Raw genomic sequence first — 22,297 nt, forward strand, 5'->3', positions numbered from 1 at the left:
AAGGGTCTTATCAAGCGAAACGATCGCTCATTTAATAAATAAATAACAAAGTTTAAGCTTTATAAGCTCAAATGCTCGCCTTGCTCTGTTCTGTGACGAACGTTTGTGACTCTCCTGTTCGAACTCGTTTATCAAAACAAGGAATCTTTTTTCCGAGTCATTTGGTTCATTCAACGAAGGAATTGACTCGGAAAAAATATTTGTTCATATTGATGAACAAGTTCGAAGAGGAGAGTCACGAACGTGCATCACAGAACAGAGCAAGGCGAGCATTTGAGCTTATAAAACTTAAACTTTGTTATTTTTTTAAATGAGAGATCGTTTCGCTTGATAAGACGATTCATCGTCTGGAATCATTTAAAGCCATTTGAACAGTGTGCACTGAAAGTGTCTTTTGGACCTTGAACTGTTTGGTTTCCGGTGAAGTCCATTATAATGAGAAAAATCCTGGAATGTTTTCATCAAAAACCTTAATTTCTTTTCGACTGAAGAAAGAAAGACATGGAGATCTTGGATGAAATGGGGGTGAGTGAATTGTCAGCAATTTTTTTTTTTTTTAAAGTGAACTAGGCTACTCGGGCTACTACATATTTTAAATTTCAACATTACTTCACAATTACAGTTTTTTCAGTATTACAATTATAATATTTATAATATTATATTTTGTATTATAATACAAAATAAAAAGAAGTGTGTTTCTGTACTACTCTACCTGATTTCCTTGTGTTGGCGGTGAGCTTCATTAGGAGGAACTCAGTAGATGTAATGAACTCTCCACTTTAAAGGAGCTTAAAGATGTTACTGGTCTCCATGCTTGCTTATGTCTTTCAGAAGATGGCAAGGTATGCTCTTTCTACAGTTATGTATGAACACCAACACAGACAACAATCTCACAGTACTCCTATGGATATAAAGCCTTGAAAATGACTAAGCTGTAATTAAATGGTCAAAAGTGATGTCCGGCCTAGGAAAATTTACATCTTCACCCTTTATTAAAATATTATTAAAAACGTGATTTAATATTTTGTACGCATATTGTTGAGCTTGGCCTTGGAGTCAATTGTTTTATTTGTGAATGAAACTTTCCAAATTGTGCTGACATCATTTTTGGTGCATGCTCTTTGAGTTGGTGACCATAGACCTCCATTATATGACTGATAGACATGAACGGTTTGATCTAAAAATATCAAAATTGAAACTACTGCAGAAACAAAGACACCTACATCTTGGATGCCCTTGAGGTAAGCTAAAACATACCAAACATTAATTTCAAAGTGAACTATCCATTTAAATGAATGAATTAATGCAAATGTAGGTGTAATAATAAGGGAGGCACAAATATCAGAATCTCAGTAAATGATCTGAATAACATAGACAATGACAGTACTGATGCTCTAAACTAATCTAAACCCATAATGTTTTTCTTTCCTCAGTTTCCCCCACAAAGAGGAAAAAGGCCAGGAGCCTGTATCAGTATATAAACAATGAGTTCACACTTCACTCAGAGGAGACCCCCAACAGTCCTCGGACATCTGGAACAGACGCCCATAGATCTGCATACGGCTACAGACATGATCCTGAGCTGAGCATGACTCCATTCTCTATACACACACATAAAATGCCAATGAATTCTTATATTCTTCTTCTATTACACAAAAGCAGTATATATACAGATATATATATATATATATATATGCAAAGAAACAATAATAAAATAATACAAAAGACAGACACCATTTGCTCATGGATGTGTATTTTAATAAAAATAATTCTGTCAAAATTAAATGAGTACAATATTTCTTTATCATGTTTCCAGTACATAGGTATGTCTTTTTTTCTTTTTCATTTTTTAATTGTTTTTCTTTTTTATGTTGTTTTAAAGGTTTTTAAAGGTTCATGCTAAGTAGAGGGTAACTCATTTCACAATTGCTAAAAGAAAACTCAAAATAAAATTAAAATCGCAATAGAAGTAAACTGTGCACAGCTTGCTGTACTCCATTCCATTCGTCTTGCTCCATTGTCTTCCGAAGCAGGAACGTGACGCATTTTGGCTACTTTCTTCCCTTCGACGTATGTACGTAAAGCCATTATGACGTTCTATGATGGATTCTTTTAAAACAACGATATTCATTATAGGTGGTTCGATTATGATGAGTTCCAAAACATATTTGGCATTAAAAAGCCCCCATGACAAAAGATCTACAACAGACAGGTCAGTAGAAGTACGAGTGCTTCTCTCTGCGAACTGCCATTTTATAACTCAAACATAAGTAAATAGTTACACAAGATGTCCCCATGCAACAAGATACCACCATTTAACAATCAAATTGACCCATTTAGTGGAGTAAAATAAGTTGACAGATCATTAGGGATCAGTGTAAAATGTCTACCCCATTGAATCAGATCACAAACACTGCTAAAAACACAAGGTGGGGCTCCAATCAGTTTAATTGTCTGCATCCATTATGCAACTCCAGAGTTGGGAAGGCCAAGTTTATTTTACATATTGAGCAGCATGTGCAACTCTCCAGTGACCTTTTTGTGACCTCTAACTACCCACCAGATGACACATCAGATGACCTTCTGTTAAAATGCCTGACACGATACAACAAGCTAGACAGCACTGTCCTAAGAGGAAGTGAGGTATAACTGAAAAGAGCAAAAGCAGGTGACAATACGGGAATGTAACAATCTCATGATGGCCAGCAGCAAAAAATGTGGGAACTAAAATCGGTTAAGCTACATTCAACACCACAGCGGCGTGCTGGCTGAGTTAAATGGGTTGACATAGGGTCGACTGATAGTTTTTCCTTCATGGACGATCAGATGGGGGAAAAAAACAGGCTGCTTAAAGGAAAAAGTGCCTGAGCCAGTTAAGATCACACTTACAAAGGCCAAGAAATTGTTAAAGAACATCTCGCGGGGGGGAAAAACCGAAACAATTGCACTGATACGAGGTCGAGGTGAAGTTCTGGAGCAACAAACACAATTTCATTTTAAAGGGATAGTTCACCCAAAAATGAAAATTCGGTCAGTATTTACTCACATAAGACCTTCGTTCACCTTCAGAACACGAATTGAGATATTTTTGATGAAATCTGAGAGCTGGATCACTCCTCCATACTAGTCCATAGGCTTCTTGAGGGATTGAAACTTGCCGGCCCCGAAAAGTTATTAAAGACATCATTAAAATAGTCCAAGTGACTATCTTAAGTTTATCAAATGACTAAAATACTTTTTGTGCGCAAAAAACAAAAATAACGACTTTATTTCAACTATTCATTTCATTCTCTGTGGGCCTCTAGTCAGGTTACTAGTAAAATAGCATACGCTTCTGTTGTTGTACGTCACACGCATCACACATGACCAGCGTCGGCCAATAGTGAGCCTACGTGTGACGCTACGTCACACTACGTTAACTGACTAGAGGCCCAAAGAGAAGGAAATAAATGGTTATTTGTTATTTTTGTTTGTTTTAGCGAACAAAAAGTGCTCTCGTCGCTTGATAAATTTAGGATTGAGCCACTGTAGTGACTTGGACTATTTTAACGATGTCTTTAATAACTTTTCGAGGCTGGCAAGTTTCAATCCCTCAAGAAGCCTATGGACTAGTATGCAGGAGTGATCCAGCTCTCAGATTTCATCAAAAATATCTTAATTCGCTCTTCAGAAGATTAACGAAGGTCTTACGGGGTTGAACAACATGAGGGTGAGTAAATACTGACAGGATTTTCATTTTTGGGTGAACTAACACTTTAAAGGGTCAGTTCACCCAAAAATGAAAATTCGGTCAGTATTTGCTCACCCTCATGTTGTTCCAAACCTCTATGTGTTTATTTGTTCGGCTGAACACAAAGGAAGATATTTGGAAGAATGTTTTAATCAAACAGATCTCATTCCCCATTGACTACCATAGTATGTATTTTTTCCTACTATGGTAGTCAATGGGGAATGAGATCTGTTTGATTAAAACATTCTTCCAAATATCTTCCTTTGTGTTCAGCCGAACAAATAAACACATAGAGGTTTGGAACAACATGAGGGTGAGCAAATACTGACAGAATTTTCATTTTTGGGTGAACTAACCCTTTAAGGAGATGTTCTAGGCGCTAAATAAATACATATTTCGTTTGCAAGTTTTCTGTTCATTTTTAGGAACACTCAATTGTCTTGCATGCTGCAAGTTCATACTCTGTCCCTCCATTAATGAACAGGAGAGGTAGACGGATACAGTAATGCGTCATGTGCATTAATCCAAGTACAGTGCATCCAATGGTAACAAAACTTGAACAACGGTACTCAACAGCCAATGAAACAACCAATAACAAAAGTTGAAACGGTGTCAGTCTGTATAGTTATTAATCTAACAGGAGAACTATCGACTCAGTGACACTATTCACATGGGCATAAAACGTACAGACTTGGTATATGAAGTTAGTCTGTGAGCTTCTCAGTAATCAAACTAACCTTAAATTTCTTTTGTCAAAAACTGCCTTTTTATTTGGTACAGCCATAAAAGTTGGAAAACCACAATATACCTAACTTAAAAAAAGTGAAGGTTGACATTTGCATGAAACCCACAGCTATAAAGATGGTAAAATATCGGTAAAATAGATCCATTTAGGGCTATGATGGAAAATATAATTCATCTACATTGGACCCAAAGGCAAGTCTGCGTCGTCACTGTGTGATTGTGTCTAGTGAAACTTGTGCTGGTGCCTGAGATGCTAAAGTAGCTTAAAAGGTGAGACACTATATGAGCCATGCACTATCTCACCCTCAAATCACACACTTACTCCAATGAAAACATCGGAAGGTCGCCAAACTTCTGTATGCACAACTACGACGTTCATCTAATTCCTAAAGGGGCAGCTTAGGTTGACCAAATAATAATAAAAATAATCTGTAGAATTTGCTTGTACATAGAAAAAGGACCTGCTTTAAAATCCACAGTATGGTCTGGTGAAGCAAATAAAAGAACATTTGTCGAAATACCTGAGCTCTGACTGAGAAAAACCAGAGTGCGTAGCTCAAATTTTCAGTAGGAACTTACCATTATGTATATTGTTGATATGGTACGCTTGAAATACTATGCAATGAATTCACCCATGAAAAAAAAAAAAAAAAAAACAAAGGTTGGGAAGTTGATTCGTTTCAAAATGAGCACAACAAACGGACAAAATATGAACTAAAATAAAAATGACTAGATAAACAGAATAATTAATTATCTTTAAATAGTGTCACACAATTTGTATTTGATAATACTAATTTAAAAAGAAGCCTCTCTTCTCATGTTTCTATTCATTCTGCTTCGGCTGCTTCTGGCAAACGGCAAGCGACACACCAATTCAAACGCATGTTCTCGTCATGGCAAACGACTGGAAAGTCCTATTTGTAGCCGTCCTGAACATTGCCTGAGGGAAATACAAAAGGATTATGTATTTAACATGGACGATAGCAATACTGGAATATTTTAAGGAAAAAAAAAATTATAAAGTGATTTTGAAGAATGGACCTGGACTGGATAAATGTGCATTAAAAGGAACAAAATTGACAGAGTAATGACCTTTTGTTTTTGTGTTATGTATTACAATTGAATAATCTAATTTAATCATTTAAATATACACCATCAAAAAGAACCAACCATTTAGAAGTGTCTGATTTACATGTATTTTCTTGGGATCAAGCGTTGAATGTAAAATTTGTTGATGAAATTGAATATATATTAGGCCTGTCGACGTTATAGCGTTAACGTTTGCGATTAACTCAAAATCCTTAATACGTTAAAATACCGAAATACCGTTGCATCATTGCACATTGCTGGTGGTTGAGGAGATTCCCCTTTCTATGTACAGCGCTATATAAATGTAATGAGTTATTATTATTATTAAAGCTGCAGTCCGGTGTTTGTCCTCTTTGTCGCCATCTCTGTTTGAAATCTGCAATTGCAGTGAGTTGTATTTACGCGAGTTTTATTTCAACACCCTCGACACGGCACAGCATGGATGAACACAATGTTTGAGGAGAGTGTAGCTGTCAGTCACCACCGGTGTTGATACTGGCATTCACAATCGCAGATTATTCTTTTTGGAAGTATGACCAACATAATAATTTTCAAAAATTTGAACTCGTGCGAAAAGCTACGGACAGTTCCTATCCGACAATTCCAGCAGAAGTTGAGCGTTGCTATGGTACTAATAAACAAACCTGAATTATTAACTTTTAATAAAATAAATTATGATTTTATAACGATAAGTTGTCATGTCATTTTTTATTTTCATGACTTTCTAACGTTTATAAGGGCAGTTAATACAATTAAATTGAAGGTAGACATTGAACTATTGACCACTATATCACATATTTTAGCCGACCTGACATGTCAACGTATCATCAGAGAGATCATACAGAACTGACAGAATCAAACTTTAATAATAATAAAAATAAAAAAAACAGAATCAAACTTTAATCTCTCTGCCATTTTTGTTCTACCCGTGTCCGACGCTTTTCACTGTATAGTACGACGTCCGTTGGGAACGTATTGCGTATTACGGAGCTGATTTCAACTGCCAGTGTGAAGGCGGCGTAAGGGTGTGAATAATCCCCCAAAAAGGGTGCGATTGAGAGTCCTAATATATATATATATATATATATATATATATATATCTGAAGAGTTCAGATGCAAAAGCCTCTAAGTGTCATTTGAAATTTTCTTCTAAAATGACCATTTTTATCAAGCTTGTATATTTAAGTTCAGTAATTTCACTTAAATGACAATTAATAGGTAATCTTCATTGCCATTTAAGTGAAATTACTGAACTTAAATATACAAGCTTGATAAAAATGATCTTTTTAGGAGAAAATTTCAAATGGCACTTAGAGGCTTTTGCATCTGAACTCTTCATATATACACACAATTTTTCAATAGTTTTCTTTGTGACTTGACAAATATACACAGAATGATTTATGTTATTGTGTTATAAGGAATGAAAACTGAAATTATTATACTAAATTAAAATAAAAACAAAACTAATCATTTTTCAAAGATGCAAATGACATGCAAACTGGATTTTAAAACAAATTAAAACTACACTTAAATTTAAAATCAAAATAAAAAAAGTTCTCCAAACTATAATTACCTTGGTGCTCTCACCTGGACTAGTGCTAGTGCAAAAAGTTGTCGACTCTGGCGAAGGAGCAAGAACCGGAGCGAACCCTGGCCATCAGCTGCACGCACTCGGTGGCCTGACCAAGAGCCAGCATGAGAGGAGGCTGCTTGGGCAGATTCTGAGACTCTGAATGATGGAAAAGATCACCGATATGAAGCCATTACAACTATTAAATAAGAAGAAATTATCATAACAACTTGACGATGTTACCAGCTCATTTACATGCCTCATGTTACTAAATAACGAGGCCTACATAAGTTCTCATGTTCACATAGTGTATTCACGTGTCGTCTCAGCCAGCCGAGCAGCCTTACCCAGAATAGCGCTGTTGAGAGCAGAGCAGATCGCCTCTCTTTGCATGGGGTCCAACTGCTGGCCCACGGGGCAGTTCCAGGGGTCCGAGTACGCCAGAAGACTGAATGCATCCTGAACACACAAACATGCACGTCGGCGAGTGGGCACAAAGTACTGCTACCCACAAGGCTAATCAACTTTCCACTTCAAATGTGCAACAAACAAGAGGCAGAGGAGTTGAACAGATCACTTGGTATGCATGCAATATGACTGCAAGTCTAAACAGACCACTACTGCAATATTTCACATAAAACACAACAGCCAAAACTGACTTTGCACAGGCAGCATGGGATTATGGTGATGTTATGCAAACAACCTTTCCTCCTCTTTCCCTCCATACCTGCAGCATCTTTTTGTGAGTGGCGTTCTTGCCGTACTGTCGGCAGAGCTGCTCGCTGAGGGCCTGAAGCTCTCTGCCGAACTGGATCATTCTCTCTGTGGCCGCCTGGTTTCCTCCACACAGCTGTCTGGAGCTGCAGCTGTCATCTAGAGGAGCAAAGAAATCGCAATGACACCCCAGAAAGCAGACATGTTTGCGACTATAATTACACAGCGCACTGATATTGTGATTGAAATAATTGCTTCAATATAGAACTGCTGGGAAATCTTGCCCAGTGTTGTTATATTAATTTGAGGCTACGTTTAATTAGCCAGTGAAACTATTGGGAATAATATAATTGTATTATAATTATTCCTGTCTCCCGTAATATATAATTATCTATTTTAAAATGCAATTTGGCTAAGCTTAATTTTCATGATCATAATTATAAAAATTAAAACATTTATGAAAATTCTATAATTTTTAAAATATTGAAATGAATTTTTATAATATAAAATGTCCATTTTAAATATGAAAATGTAGTCATTTTTTAATATCTTGCCCAGTATTGTTATATTAATTTGAGGCTATTTTTAATTAGCCAGTGAAACTATTGGGAATAATATAATTGTATTATAATTATTACAATTTAAAATAACTGTTTTGTTTTCTATTTGAATATATTTTAAAATTCAATTTGGCAAAGCTTAATTTTCATTATCATAATTATGAAAATGTCAATATTTTAAACATTATTGCATTTTTTTTTTAATTGAATTTTTAAAATATAAAATTTCAATTTTAAATATGAAAATTTCATAATTTTCAAATCTTGCCCAGTATTGTTATATTAATTTGAGGCTACGTTTAATTAGCCAGTGAAACTATTGGGAATAATATAATTGTATTATAATTATTACAATTTAAAATAACTGTTTTGTTTTCTATTTGAATATACTTTAAAATGCAATTTGGCAAAGCTTAATTTTCATTATCATAATTATGAAAATGTCAATATTTTAAACATTATTGCATTTTTATATTTTTTTAATTGAATTTTTTAAATATAAAATTTCAATTTTAAATATGAAAATTTCATAATTTTCAAATCTTGCCGAGTATTGTTATATTATTTTGAGGCAATGTTTAATTAGACAGTGAAACTATTGGGAATAATATAATTGTATTATAATTATTCCATACAATGTTTTCTATTTGAATATATTTTTAAAATGCAATTTGGCAAAGCTTAAATTTCATTATATTGAATTCTATATAAGTATTATAATATAGTATAATATAAAAAGTCCTCCATCTAATAGTGACTCGTTTGTTTTTTAATCCATCTGAACCATTTTCTCAAACCAAAGCAAAAAGCAATGTCTGAAACTAAGAAATTATTATCAATTAATTTATAATAATAAATAAATAAATACATACAATTTATTAATTAATGTAATTATAATTAATTAAAATTAATAAATAAATTATTATGTATTTATTTTAAAGGAAGAAAACTGTGCACTGGGTGCTAATAAAAGCTACACACATTTTATCGAAACTTCATAACCACAAACCATCACACTCTCTCTTTGTAACCTTGGAGAAAAGCATTTAATGGGCTGAGTTAAAGAGGAGCTCAAATTAGCATCTCTCAAGGGGAGGAAGGACAGAGCAGAATGAAGAATGAAAAAGGTAAAAAAAAAAAAAAAGTATAAATAAAGCATTTTTGTTGAATGTGATGTTAAAAATCCTACACATGTGTTGTACCTGCTACTCCATTGCCAACACTGCTGTCATCAGCCTGTAGGATTTCCTGGTGCTTGTACGTGCCATTCATAATGCGAGTTGAGCTTTCTGTCACGCCATTGCTGTAATGTTCTGCCTCAATCTCCATCTCACTATCACTGTCAACACACAAAAACACAGTCAACAGCAGAGTCTCTCGAGAATGTAAGTACACAACACATTTATATGCTTACACACAACCGCATATTTCGTTTTCTGTCTGGCTCAAACTCAAACCCACAATCACTAACCCAAACAACACCACCACACACCTAGTCTCCTGGTTGCTGGTGGCACTGTGTGGCTGGGACTTGGTGGAGTCGGTAGAGTTGGACTCGGAGTAATTGACAGAGGAGGGAGAAGAGGATGGAGAAGAGGAGGCGGAGCTTACGCCTGTGTATTTGTTGTGGCTCTTATTTTTGTTAGGTGGGGTGACCCCGTTACTGCATGTGGGACTGTCTGCTCCTGAGTCATGAGGAGGGGAAAAAAACAATGAGAACTATCTTAAGAAACAGCACGAATACAATGCTTTACTTGAATTGTGAGTTACATAATCCACCCAAATGCAGTACAAGTGATTCAATAAACCATCTGATCCATATCTTTTATGAATGTGTTCTCTTGAAGACGTTCCTCATGATCCGACCCACACCGAACCTACGCCAATCTTCCCTCAACTCTTGTATTTTGGTTTAACAAATATGTGGGCTAATTGTGATTAATGCTTTCAGCTATCAAATAGGTAAGTTACTTTGTAGTTCATTCTAACATATTTTAATAAATTAAAACTATACTGCAGAATTATAGACATTTGAATTATAGACATTCAGGACAAAACATTTAAAAAAAAGTGTGGGCATGCTGAAGGACAGGTCACCCCAAAATTAACATTTTGGTTACCCATATTTTTCAATGAAATTAAATTAGTATGGGGCCCATCATTTGTTTGGTTACAAAGATTATTTTGTGTTCAGCAGAAGAAAGAAATTCATTGAGGTTTGGAACAACTTGCAGGGTGAGGAAATGATAGAATTTTATTTTTTAGGTGAACCATCCCTTTAAAAGAAACTTTGACCTCAAAATAAATGAAATAATATTACTACTAATAGTAGTTCACTTTAAAAAAAACTTTTGCTGACAATTTACTCACCCCCATGTCATCCAAGATGTCCATGTCTTTCTTACTTCAGCCGAAAAGAAATTAAGGTTTTTGATGAAAACATTCCAGCATTTTTCTCCATATAATGGACTTCACTGGGAACCAAATGGTTCAAGGTCCAAAACACAGTTTCAGTGCAGCTTCAAAGGGCTTTAAACGACACCAGACGATGAATACGGGTCTTATCTAGCGAAATGATCGCTCATTTTAAAAATAAATTTAAAAATTTAAGTTTTATAAGCACAAATGCTCGCCTTGCTCTGTTCTGTGTGACTTTCCTGTTCGAACTCGTTCATCAAAATGAACAAATCTTTTTTCGAGTCATTTCGTTCATTGAATGGTTGAATGAACCAAATGACTCGAAAAAAGATTCGTTCATTTTGATGAACGAGTTCGAACAGGAGAGTGACGAACGCGCGTCAAAGAACAGAGCAAGGCGAGCATTTGTGCTTATAAAACTTAAACTTTTTTTTTTTTTTTTTTAAATAAGCGATTGTTTCGCTAGATAAGACCCTTATTCATCGTCTGGTGTCGTTTAAAGCCCTTTAAAGCTGCACTGAAACTCTCATTTGGACCTCGAACCGTTTGGTTCCCATTGAAGTCCATTATATGGAGAAAAATCCTGTAATGTTTTCATCAAAAACCTTAATTTCTTTTCGACTGAAGAAAGACATGGAGATCTTGGATGACACGCGGGTGACTAAATTATTAAATGAAATAATTTAATTAATTAAATAAAATTAATTAAATTAAAGTTTTTTTGAAAGTGAACTACTCCTTTAAGCCTATTTTAGGAGCATTGAAAATGTTGAAAATGATTCTGGGATGAAACATGGACATTTTACCATGAGATTCACCCAAATGCATTGTTCACGAAGTGCTAAAAAATATTTTAAGTAACACTGAGTGTGTGTGTGTTACCTGTGCTGTGCAAGTGAGCGTTGGTGGCTCCGTGCCGGGGGCTCATGTTGGGGGAGCCGGGATAGCTGTCCTGTGATTTAGGAGAGCGGACACTAAAGCACCGTACCTCACTATCCGTACCATTCACCATCTCTACAAACTGCCGACACCTGAGGGAGGGCAACAAAAAAAAATAAAAATAAATCACAAGCACACAAATACACACATGCTTCAGACTTGCCAATCAATTCATATGTCTGTCAACCAGGTTTCTCTTATCCATTATGCATTCTGACTGACACTGTCAGCTCAGCAATCCATTAAACTGTCTGCTTGTCGTTCAACTGTAATCCATCACAGAGAAAGAGAGAGGAGTCAGCTCTCACTGCTTCCTTCCCACACATCCTGGCACTATTCCCACAGCAGCATCTGACATCTGATGACATCCAACAGTGCGATTATGCACCTCCATGTAAGGCTTTATATAAAAAGTTTCATCTTCATGTCAAAAAAATAAATAAAAAATCCAGCCAAGCAAAATGAATAGAGATGGTTTCCAAAGAAAAGTTTAATATTACACCGAGCCCCGTGAATGTCTGTATAGGTTGAGAAAAGGGTTTGTTTTCACACGTCCAAGTGATCTGAGGGCGCGGGCGCTTTGTGGCTGTGGTTACAAGAGGTAAAAACAATATAAATACTGTTCGTTTTCTCACACAAACCGCTCGTTTCGTGTCTTAGACCATCAATGTGTACTTACATTTACGAGTCATTAAATCATGTTTAATTTGGTCTTCTCTGTGCATGCTCTTTGAGGTGGTGACCATAGACCTCCATTATATGACTGATAGACAAGAACGGTTTGACCTAAAAATATCAAAATTGAAACTACTGTGTAACAGACACCTACATCTTGGACGCCCTTGAGGTAAGCTAAAACATATCAAAAATTTATTTCAAAGTGATCTATCCCTTTAAATGAAACAATGTCTTTTAAATTATATGCAATTTGAAGATCTGTGGTTTCATATTAAAGCTGTAGTTAAATAAATGGAAAGGCTTGCTTATCAACTTTGACAAATGTTAGTTAGAAATTTGAATATATACATACATATATATTGGAAATATATAAGTTTATAGCAAAATATGCATTATTCAAATTTCAAACAAGTATTTTTAGAGCGTGGAAAGACCGATTTGATTTCGACATTTTCGCGGAGCTAACAAGGTCTTTAGGCACGTTTTGCATGTTTCGACACTGATTGGTGGAAATTCCTATACAGCATCATGGGTAATGTAGTTTTTCACCATACATTCTACTTCTAAACACAATTATTTTAAAACCAAGTTAAAATAAGGCAGACTGGAGGTTAACAGAAGCAACTACCATCAATTACCAACCTCGTAGCTCACAGTAAGATTCTCTTTAAAGCTTTATAATTTATCGTAAAAAAATAATTATCTTATGGATAAAATCTATCGAGTTTTTCTGGAAACTCGACTGTTGCACTGTACTAGTGTACAAAAGTCACTGTAAAGCTTTCTAATGATCAAAAAAATCCTAAAACGATATAAATACTGTTCGTTTTCTCACACAAACCGCTCGTTTCGTGTCTTAGGCCATCAATGTGTACTTACATTTACGAGTCATTGAATCATGTTTAATTTGGACTTCTCTGTGCATGCTCTTTGAGGTGGTGACCATAGACCTGCATTATATGACTGATAGACAAACGGTTTGACCTAAAAATATCAAAATTGAAACTACTGCGGAAACAAAGACACCTACATCTTGGATGCCCTTGAGGTAAGCTAAAACATACCAAACATTAATTTCAAAGGGAACTAAGCCTTTAAAATCTCTCAAGGACATAAATATTCAGAAGTATGGGCTGTGTAATGCATTATAAGAAAGCATCAATTCAACAGGGTAGCTGACATATGACTTATGAAAAAAAAAGTTAAAAGGCAGCTTCTTTTCAACCTTATGCAACAATATGACTAATCATATCAGAAGCAGCTCAGAGCAAAGCAACCATGACCCTCTTTTCACTCTGAGTGTGTTTTCACTATAAAGACTGATAACAAAAAGAGCCTGACCATAGGGCACTATAAAAACCTTCATTCAGTATAACACTGAGTAAAGGATTGCCCTAATCTCAGGCTACGTGTCTTCTGAGTACGCTTGCATTATGAAATCCAGACCAGAAAGCTGTGGATGTTCATATGCAACTGAGGTCTACTGATTCCCAGAGAAGAAAACACATTTTTCACCTTGCTTCAAGTTAAGCAATTCATACCACACAAAGTGGCACATACGTAGTACTCCATGTCTGGTAAACTCACTTCAACATGAAGAGTAAATTGGGGTTGTGGTCTAGGAGTCCGGGGTACAACTGCTGTGTTGCGTCAATGGCTTCTCCAACACGTCCTGCCAATACCAGTTTCTGTATTCCTGTAAGCAAATGAGATGAAGAAATGACGTGTGTTTTATTTTGTTTTTGTTTAAATGGTCATATCATGCATTTTTAATCACTCAATCGCTCTCCCTGAGGTCCACTTAGAATGTTAGTGAAGTGTTTTGAGCATTCATAATTTAGTTTTATGATAAATTTCTTTTTCTCTGACCTTTTAAACAAGTGTTTTATTACAGCTGTGCCTTTAAGACTTTTATGTAATTGCTTTCCTCACATGCGAAAGGATAAATGAGGGTGTGCTGTCAGGGGGTTTGTTTCCAATATAGTTTTTAAATGATCCATTTATCTATATATCTCTTTGCTAAACCTGAATTACATTTTGACAGGATCACAAAACATTGCACAATGAAATATGGCTCAAACTGTTAAGATCCTTATAAAAAATAAACTTCAGCCATTCATTTTCTAACATTTGGGATCTTTCAGAAGGATATGCAGAGCAATAGGTGCTATAATACAATTTTTATGATCTTATTTTGTTTAAGAATTATAGTATCAATCCTACTACTTCTTTCAATTATGATTTTAATCCAAAGGTTTCTGAACGGGTCATTTTTGCAGCATAAATTCTCAAAAAACAACACATTGTGTTGTTTTTTGAGAATTTATGCTGCAAAAATGACCCGTATATATATATATATATATATATATATATATTTATTAGGGCTGGCTGTCAAATATATATATATATATATATATATATATATATATATACACACACACATGCTTGTATATATTTAATGAATATTTTCATGTATATAGATGTATATATAATTTTATTATATAAAATTAAATTATTATATGTAATATTTTATATATAAATATTCTTTTTTTCTTAAATATACATGCATGTGTGTGTGTGTGTGTGTGTGTATATATATATATATATATATATATACACAGTGAGAGCACCCACATATATTATGTAAACACAAACTTAAATTTTGGATGCGATTAATCGTTTGACAGCCCTAATATATATAGATTCAAATGAGACTCACTTAGAATTTGCCTTTCTTTGTGAGTAAATTATACATAACATTTAATGCATCTTATGGCTTATACTGAAAGGCTCCTTTCAAACAGATTTAACAAATTAATTTAATTGTTGCAAGTGACACAAAAAAATTAAGGTAACATTAAATATTCAGAGTGTTGATTAAAGCTTAAATCAAAGGCACATTTCTATAATTTTACACAGAGAAATTGATCAAATATTCATAGCCCAGTTGTGTCAAAAAATTGTGGTTTTGCTTAACCAGTCAAATGTTAAGTTCCTCATAACAGCATAAACTGCATGGGAAGATCTGTTATTTTTAGCTAAACTAGTCGACTTTGATCGAGTACTCACTCTGTCTGTTTTTTATTGAGGTTTGGTCCTCTTGGATCATGGTCTCTGTGGTTCTGGCAAAGGCCATTGCTGTGGCACAATACCCATGATGCACCAGGTAGCTGGACACCATACTGCAGATGGAAACATAAAAAGGTTAATGTGGGAAATATTATGACGAATTAGCCAGCCACATAACAAGGCTGATTAGCAGAGTAACATGCATTATAAACTACAGCGAATAGAAGTAGATGTTTTATAAATATTTATTTTCAGGTGACCGGCTGCTCACTTCTGCAGAACCGCCTGCCAGTCTCCCAGTCTTTCTCCGATGGGGAAGCGGGCGATCATGCTGTGGATCTTGGCCCTCCATTCGCTCATGTAGTCCTCAATGTCAAACACAAAAGGCTGTTGGCCAAAATTAGCATCTACTATCTCCCCTGGAGTCTGCAGCCCTACTGTGGGGTACAGGTTAGGCTGAAATGAGAGACAAAAAAAAAAAAAAGAGTTGAGAGACTGCTTAGAAGGTCTCCACGTTCTCCATCAGGAATTCTCAGCACAAAGAATCATTCAGTCACACCTTAACTGGCAAAGCCTCAAATGAAGCTCCATAAATCCTCATCTGAGCTCATTACTAGCACTATCAATCTACTGTTACTGGTATTCATTTAACAGACACAGAGCTACAGTACAAGCCATTCATTTTAAGGGGAGAGTAACATGAAGTGCTGCAATAAGAAGATCCATTGGGATGATGGAAGACCCGACTTCAAAAAATAAAAATCATGATGAGGAGACAATATAGGCGTAAAGTTACATCCAAAAGTCGGTAGCACTTTATTTTAGAGTCCTGTTTCGCATGTATATACTTTGTACTTATTATAATAATTACAATAACTGGGTTATAACTAGGTACTACCTAACCTAAACCAACGTAGTTACCTTATATTACCAGTAAATGTAAATAAACATACTGTAAACCTAAAATTCGGAGGTGATTTTTAATACAAACACTTTCAAATAAACTTTATTTCCATTTTTTAATTATCATGACGAGGAGACAATATAGGCGTAAAGTTATAGCCACATTTTTTTAATACATTACAAACATTTTCAAATAAACTTTATTTCCATTTTAAAGACTCAATGGGAACAGTGTTATTATATTATTATTTATATACAAGTATAGTATTTATTAATATTTCAAACAAGCTTTTATTTGTATATTTTATTTAAAGTAATTTTCTTATGTGCTTGTGTCATTTTTACTAATTTCTTATATTTATATTATTTTTATTTCAGTTTTAGCCATTTTTGTAGTTCAGCTTCCAACTTATTTCAGTTAGTTGCAAAGACAAAACTATTTTTTAACTGTTTCATCTGATAATTATATGTTATATTACTTCAATTATTGATTATTTTAAACTTACTTTTAGATTACACTGTTTGAGAGAGGTCTGTGTGCTTTACTTACTGGCAGATCTGTGAAAGCCACACCTGGAGGAACACAAAAAAAAATGTGGATTCAGAGATTACATAAGAAAAATACTTTAAATTTGATCCACTAAATTGATTTCTAATGATTTAAGCATTAATAAGATTTATGCTTAAATCATTTCCCATTAAATTATTACCTAAACTGTGTCCGTTCTTGGTGTAAAAGCATGTGTTATTGATGAGGTTAACGCAGCAGCCAATGACGTCACCCGTTGTGAAGGTCGGGCCATAAGGTTGACCAGTCCCTGAGGAACAAAAGGAGTGTCCGTCGTCCCCATGATAACCATAGGAGTGCTTGTCCCAACCTAAGGTGAGAGAGAGAAATTCGGTAATTAAACTCGGCAGCACTTGGATTAAAAAAAAAAAACTGCATTTCCTGTTTCAATGTTTGGGGGGAATCTGCAGAATCCTGTAAAGTGGATTTGAACATGCTGAAATAGACTTTTATTGGATGATAAAAAGCATTATCAGACCAAAATATATAATCTAAGTACATGTTGAAATTTCCAATTGTATTGCACATATATAGATATTCGCGTGCTAATAAGGAATCTTATTTCTGCATCTGTGCTGACATCAATGAGTCAGAGCCTATCCTAAGCCTGCAGCGTTTGATATACCATCTGGTCTCCAGCATGATAAAATACTATTTCTTACATAAATTATGAGCACCAATCTGATAATACTGCTGGAAACAATATATGGACAGTAGGACCCTGGAACAAAATTATAAAGCTGGGCCCCAGCAGGCATATGTGGGCGCAATTATCAATTATCAACAATGATTTTGTGGACATTAAAACAAAAAGCATTTTAATTGGAATTAATATGACAACATGTACAGGTAAGAATTGCTCAAAAGTCATAAACAATCTTTTTATGTGAACGTATCTGGCGTCAGACAGTTTGAACGGCTTTCCTTTGGACTTGACTGACGACTGGCATTTTGACACTGCTTGTTTGCTAACCACTATTTACTCATTTTTTTCTTTGTTGTAATTATTCCTCTCACTGTAAATAATAAATAAATACAAGTTTGTGTCAGTAGTTGCATATGGATAACTGTAACCACCAAGTCTTTTTACAAAAGTGATGGAGAACCGTGGACCATATACTGCTCTCAGTGATTGCCAATGAGTAAAAATTCATGTATTACATATTTAAAAATGTTGCATAAGTGAATAACCATCGATGACCGTTTTCTCATGTATAATACACCATCGAAATGTGGTGTGGCACAACAAGCTCAAATTTAATTGGACAATGCGAAGTGGAGTGGTAATATCTTCTCTTTAATATCGGTCTTTTTTTCAGTTTTTTAATAACGGTGACAGGAGTGAAATAGAAAAAGGATAAGTATTAATCGCCCGAATGGACAAATATTTACGTTTGTGGAGCGATCTGAATCTCTGGTTTTGCATTAATGGTAGTGTTCAATTAAAGGGATAGTTCACTTTGAAATAAATTTTTGGTATGTTTTAGCTTACCTCAAGGGCATCCAAGATGTAGGTGTCTTTGTTTCCGCAGTAGTTTCAATTTTGATATTTTTAGGTCAAACCGTTTGTCTGTGAGTCATATAATGGAGGTCTATGGTCACCACCTCAAAGATCATGCATAGAGAAGTCCGAATTAAACATGATTTAATGACTCGTAAATGTAAGTACACATTGATGGCCTAAGACACGAAACGAGTGGTCTGTGTGAGAAAACCAACCGTATTTATATCGTTTTTACGTCATTACCACAGCCACAAAGCGCCCGCGCCCTCAGATCACTTGAACATGGCTGTGGTTACAAGAGGTAAAAACTATATAAATACTGTTCGTTTTCTCACACAAACCGCTCATTTCGTGTCTCATGCTATCAATGTGTACTTACATTTACGAGTCATTAAATCATGTTTAATTTGGACTTCTCTGTGCATGCTCTTTGAGGTGGTGACCATAGACCTCCATTATATGACTGACAGACAAGAACGGTTTGACCTAAAAATATCAACATTGCAACAAATTAATTTCAAAGTGAACTATCCCTTTAAGTCTTATTTACATCTGGTATATTTAATATGAAACTATCATGTTGGTTAAATGAAGTCTAAGTGCCATCTACAGGCCTATAATATGAAACGTAGGCTGTTAGATGGCCTCATTTATATCCTTTTTTTCATTTGAGCCCCTTCCTCTGAGGAACTGATGCACCTCCCGCCCAATGATGTTATCTTCCCAGCTGTTCTAAAAAATTGGATATAACAACAAAAAATGTCCTTTAAAGGCTTCGTCCACCCTGAAGCTCGTTCAAGGGGCAGCTGGACAAATTTAACAAGACCATTTGAACAATTTGAACACCACCAAGATGAGGAGTGCGTCTACCTACCTCACTGACTGGACTGAACTGAATCAAAACTTGTATGCGTGTTGGCAGACCATTATGATTAGTACATGATAAAAATAGTGTTGTATTTACAGTCACTATGTGAAATGGAGTAAACAAGTGCGTTCTGTGAATGACAGACAGATGCAAAAAGAATGAAAAAATGAGGAAGTAAGGCAGTGGCTGGTGGGGGCTTGTTGTGAGGTATTAGATTAATCTGCAGAGCAATGCAGGCTGGGATATTACTCCTAAAGCAGAGCTCAGTGTTCCCTTCATGCTAATGAAATGGGCAGAACTCCAGTATGGGATCAGAGACACGGAGGTCAGCGGGGCGTGTAAAACCATTACGCTCAGACTGCACACACATGCAAACATATACATTCTCATAGGAAACCACACATCATGACTTTAACTGATTTAAGTGTTTTGGAATCATGGGATGTTTAGTTATTTGAAAAAAACAAGTGAACTAAACAGAGAAAGAGAGAAAAATATATAAATATTAGACTAGATATATTAGAAGTGAGCATAGAAAAAATAACTTATAGACATTTGATCACATTTAAACATTGGTATACATTTGTTTGTGTCATGATATGTGTATATATAAAGCACCTAAAACTAAACTAGAGAACTAATATCTTGCTGTTGGTTGTACAAATACATTGGAAAATACATTGGCCACCCAACATGCGTTTGTCTATATTTCCACTATATTCCAAAGCGCTCTGACAAAGAGTGGTTTAAGCAGAGAGCACAGAGGTCAATGAACACACAATTTGTAGTCAGCACGCACATGCCGAATTGGCTAGATTGCTCCAAAGCATTTCAAAGGCATCAGGCACAGTGGAGAAGCTAACAAGCAATTGACAAAGTCACTTGATTGGTCAGAGGGCTCACAGGAGGGTGACATTAAACCAACTGGGCCTAAAATACAGGCCTTTTTTCTTATACAATATACACTATTGTTCAAATGTTTGAATATTTCCATTTCTAAAAGAATTTTGAATAAATGTATTATGGTTTCCACAGAAAACGTTAAACAGCGCAACCATTTTTTTTAACTTTGACAATAATAAGAAATGAGTCCCATTTCTTGAGTCCCAAATCAGCAACCCGAACATTCAGGTCTTCCATCATAGGAATGAATTACATGATAAAAAATGATTTTGAATTGTAATATTTCACAGTATTGCTGTTTTACTGTATTTTTGAACAAATAAATGCAGCCTTGTTGAGCATTAGAGACTTCTTTCAAGAACTTTTGAAAAATCTTTTCAACAGTAGTGTATATTTACTTTTTCAACTTTCATCAAGCATGTAGGATAAGCATCCAAGTATTGCTTTATAAATCAAAGATAATGTGTACTGTTATGTTTCTACACACTCCTAAAATGCTAAATTCATTACTGTCTACTTGCATATTATTATTGCATGTTAATTAGTGTCAGCTTAACTGAGGTTGAGGAGTATGTTCCACGTACTATAGAAGAGCCAGACCGATATATCGGCAGGCAGATATTATCGGCCGATATTAGGCATTTTCTAAAATATCGGTATCGGCAGTTATAATGGCCGATAAATTAATATTTAAAAAATAAAATAAAAAATGGACGAATGTCATGAGTGTTGTCAAAAAGTGCAGGTAAAGGGATAAGCAAGCTGACAGCTTATAACTATAAGGCAATGTAGGGACTAATTATTATTTTATTTATCAGAACTTTAATATATTTTGATGTTCCTCCATTCTGTTGTGACAATAAAAAGTTTCTTTTTAAAATGCATTATCATATTATTTTAATTAAAACTCATATTTAAATAACTAATGTTAGGGAAATCTGTTAATGTTTTGTTCGCGTTTCTGAAATAAAAATAATAATAATATCGGCCGATATATCGGATTTTAAAACCAACAAATATTTGTATCGGTATCGGCCTTCAAAATCCTTTATCGGTCTGGCTCTATACTATAGTATTCAGTCACATTTACTTTTTAACATTCTGCATTAAGATAATGTGCACACGTTTCATTTGTATTTTTCCATCAAACTGGATTTTGTTTGGTTATGGTGTCTTTTCTCACTGCAGTTAGTCAATTAAAACTAGTTGATGTCCTCTGCTGTGTGAATGGATGCTCTGTCAGAATGAAAAGATTTTCTCTGATTAATTTTAGCTTTTAGCTATGAATAATTATGACAAGGCTTTGTGATCTCAGAACATTCTGTATGCCAGGTAAAATCCATTGAGGAAAACCAATAATGAGATCTAGGTCTCCTCTCCTTCCCTTTGAGGATTCATGAGGGGGGAAAAAACACATTACAAAAGTTATTTCCTGGGATTTAGGAGCACAGAAAGAAAAACCCTGGATTCTATGCATTTGCAAGGTCATTCTCACAGCTAGTGTTTTTTCAGGACATGCTGAGGCATGTTCATGGCCTGAATTACAGTCTGACTGACTAAAGGATTTTTTTTTTTTTAAAGTAGAAGATAAATGATCTTAAGCTACAAGACCATACTTAAAAGTGAATCGTAATGTCACCACTGGCCTTTTCATAAACAGATTTATACGTGAGCAAAAAAAAAAAAAAAAAAAAAAAAAAAAATTCTGTTCATAATTACAACTTGTCTTTTTATCTTAAAAGCACTTCCTCATAAACAACTTTACTTTTTGGCTCAAAGATTCCCTCCAATCCAATCACATGGCCCCATTCCGGTATGTAACACCCACTTCACACAATCCAACCATTTTCGATGGATGAAACCAAGTCCATCCCAACTTTTCTCTCTCCAATATTCTGCCAGAATTAAAATATGTTATGAATACAATTCTTTTTTTTTATTATTTTAATATGTATATCTACATAAAGCATTTTTTTAAAGCTACAAAAATGGACTGACTCATCATTCTTCAGTTACCTACAGTTCACCATGACCCATGGT

The 22,297-nt window shown here is 34.9% G+C and overlaps 1 protein-coding gene across 5 annotated transcripts in view; it reads right to left on the minus strand.

Moving 5' to 3' along the window:
• Positions 1–4,164: 4,164 nt before the first annotated feature.
• Positions 4,165–22,297, minus strand: part of ranbp10 (RAN binding protein 10) — a 31,969-nt gene continuing 13,836 nt past the window's right edge. For 4 of the 5 annotated variants that reach the window (XM_039684230.2, XM_039684226.2, XM_039684233.2 and 1 more), the window contains 12 exons: positions 17,125–17,292; positions 16,965–16,987; positions 15,783–15,967; positions 15,512–15,624; positions 14,030–14,138; positions 11,708–11,856; positions 9,900–10,092; positions 9,610–9,746; positions 7,861–8,006; positions 7,481–7,592; positions 7,151–7,292; positions 4,165–5,414 (listed from right to left, as the gene is read on the minus strand). In XM_039684230.2, the coding sequence (XP_039540164.2) occupies positions 7,162–7,292; positions 7,481–7,592; positions 7,861–8,006; positions 9,610–9,746; positions 9,900–10,092; positions 11,708–11,856; positions 14,030–14,138; positions 15,512–15,624; positions 15,783–15,967; positions 16,965–16,987; positions 17,125–17,292 (1,466 nt within the window). In that variant the 3' untranslated portion in view covers positions 4,165–5,414; positions 7,151–7,161. Of the gene's footprint in view, positions 5,415–7,136; positions 7,293–7,480; positions 7,593–7,860; positions 8,007–9,609; positions 9,747–9,899; positions 10,093–11,707; positions 11,857–14,029; positions 14,139–15,511; positions 15,625–15,782; positions 15,968–16,964; positions 16,988–17,124; positions 17,293–22,297 lie in introns of all 5 variants that reach the window. The other variant, XM_039684225.2, reaches the window with a different exon arrangement.

This window comes from Pimephales promelas, chromosome 10, assembly GCF_988280905.1.
Source record: "Pimephales promelas chromosome 10, fPimPro1.hap1.1, whole genome shotgun sequence".
NCBI lineage: Eukaryota > Metazoa > Chordata > Actinopteri > Cypriniformes > Leuciscidae > Pimephales > Pimephales promelas.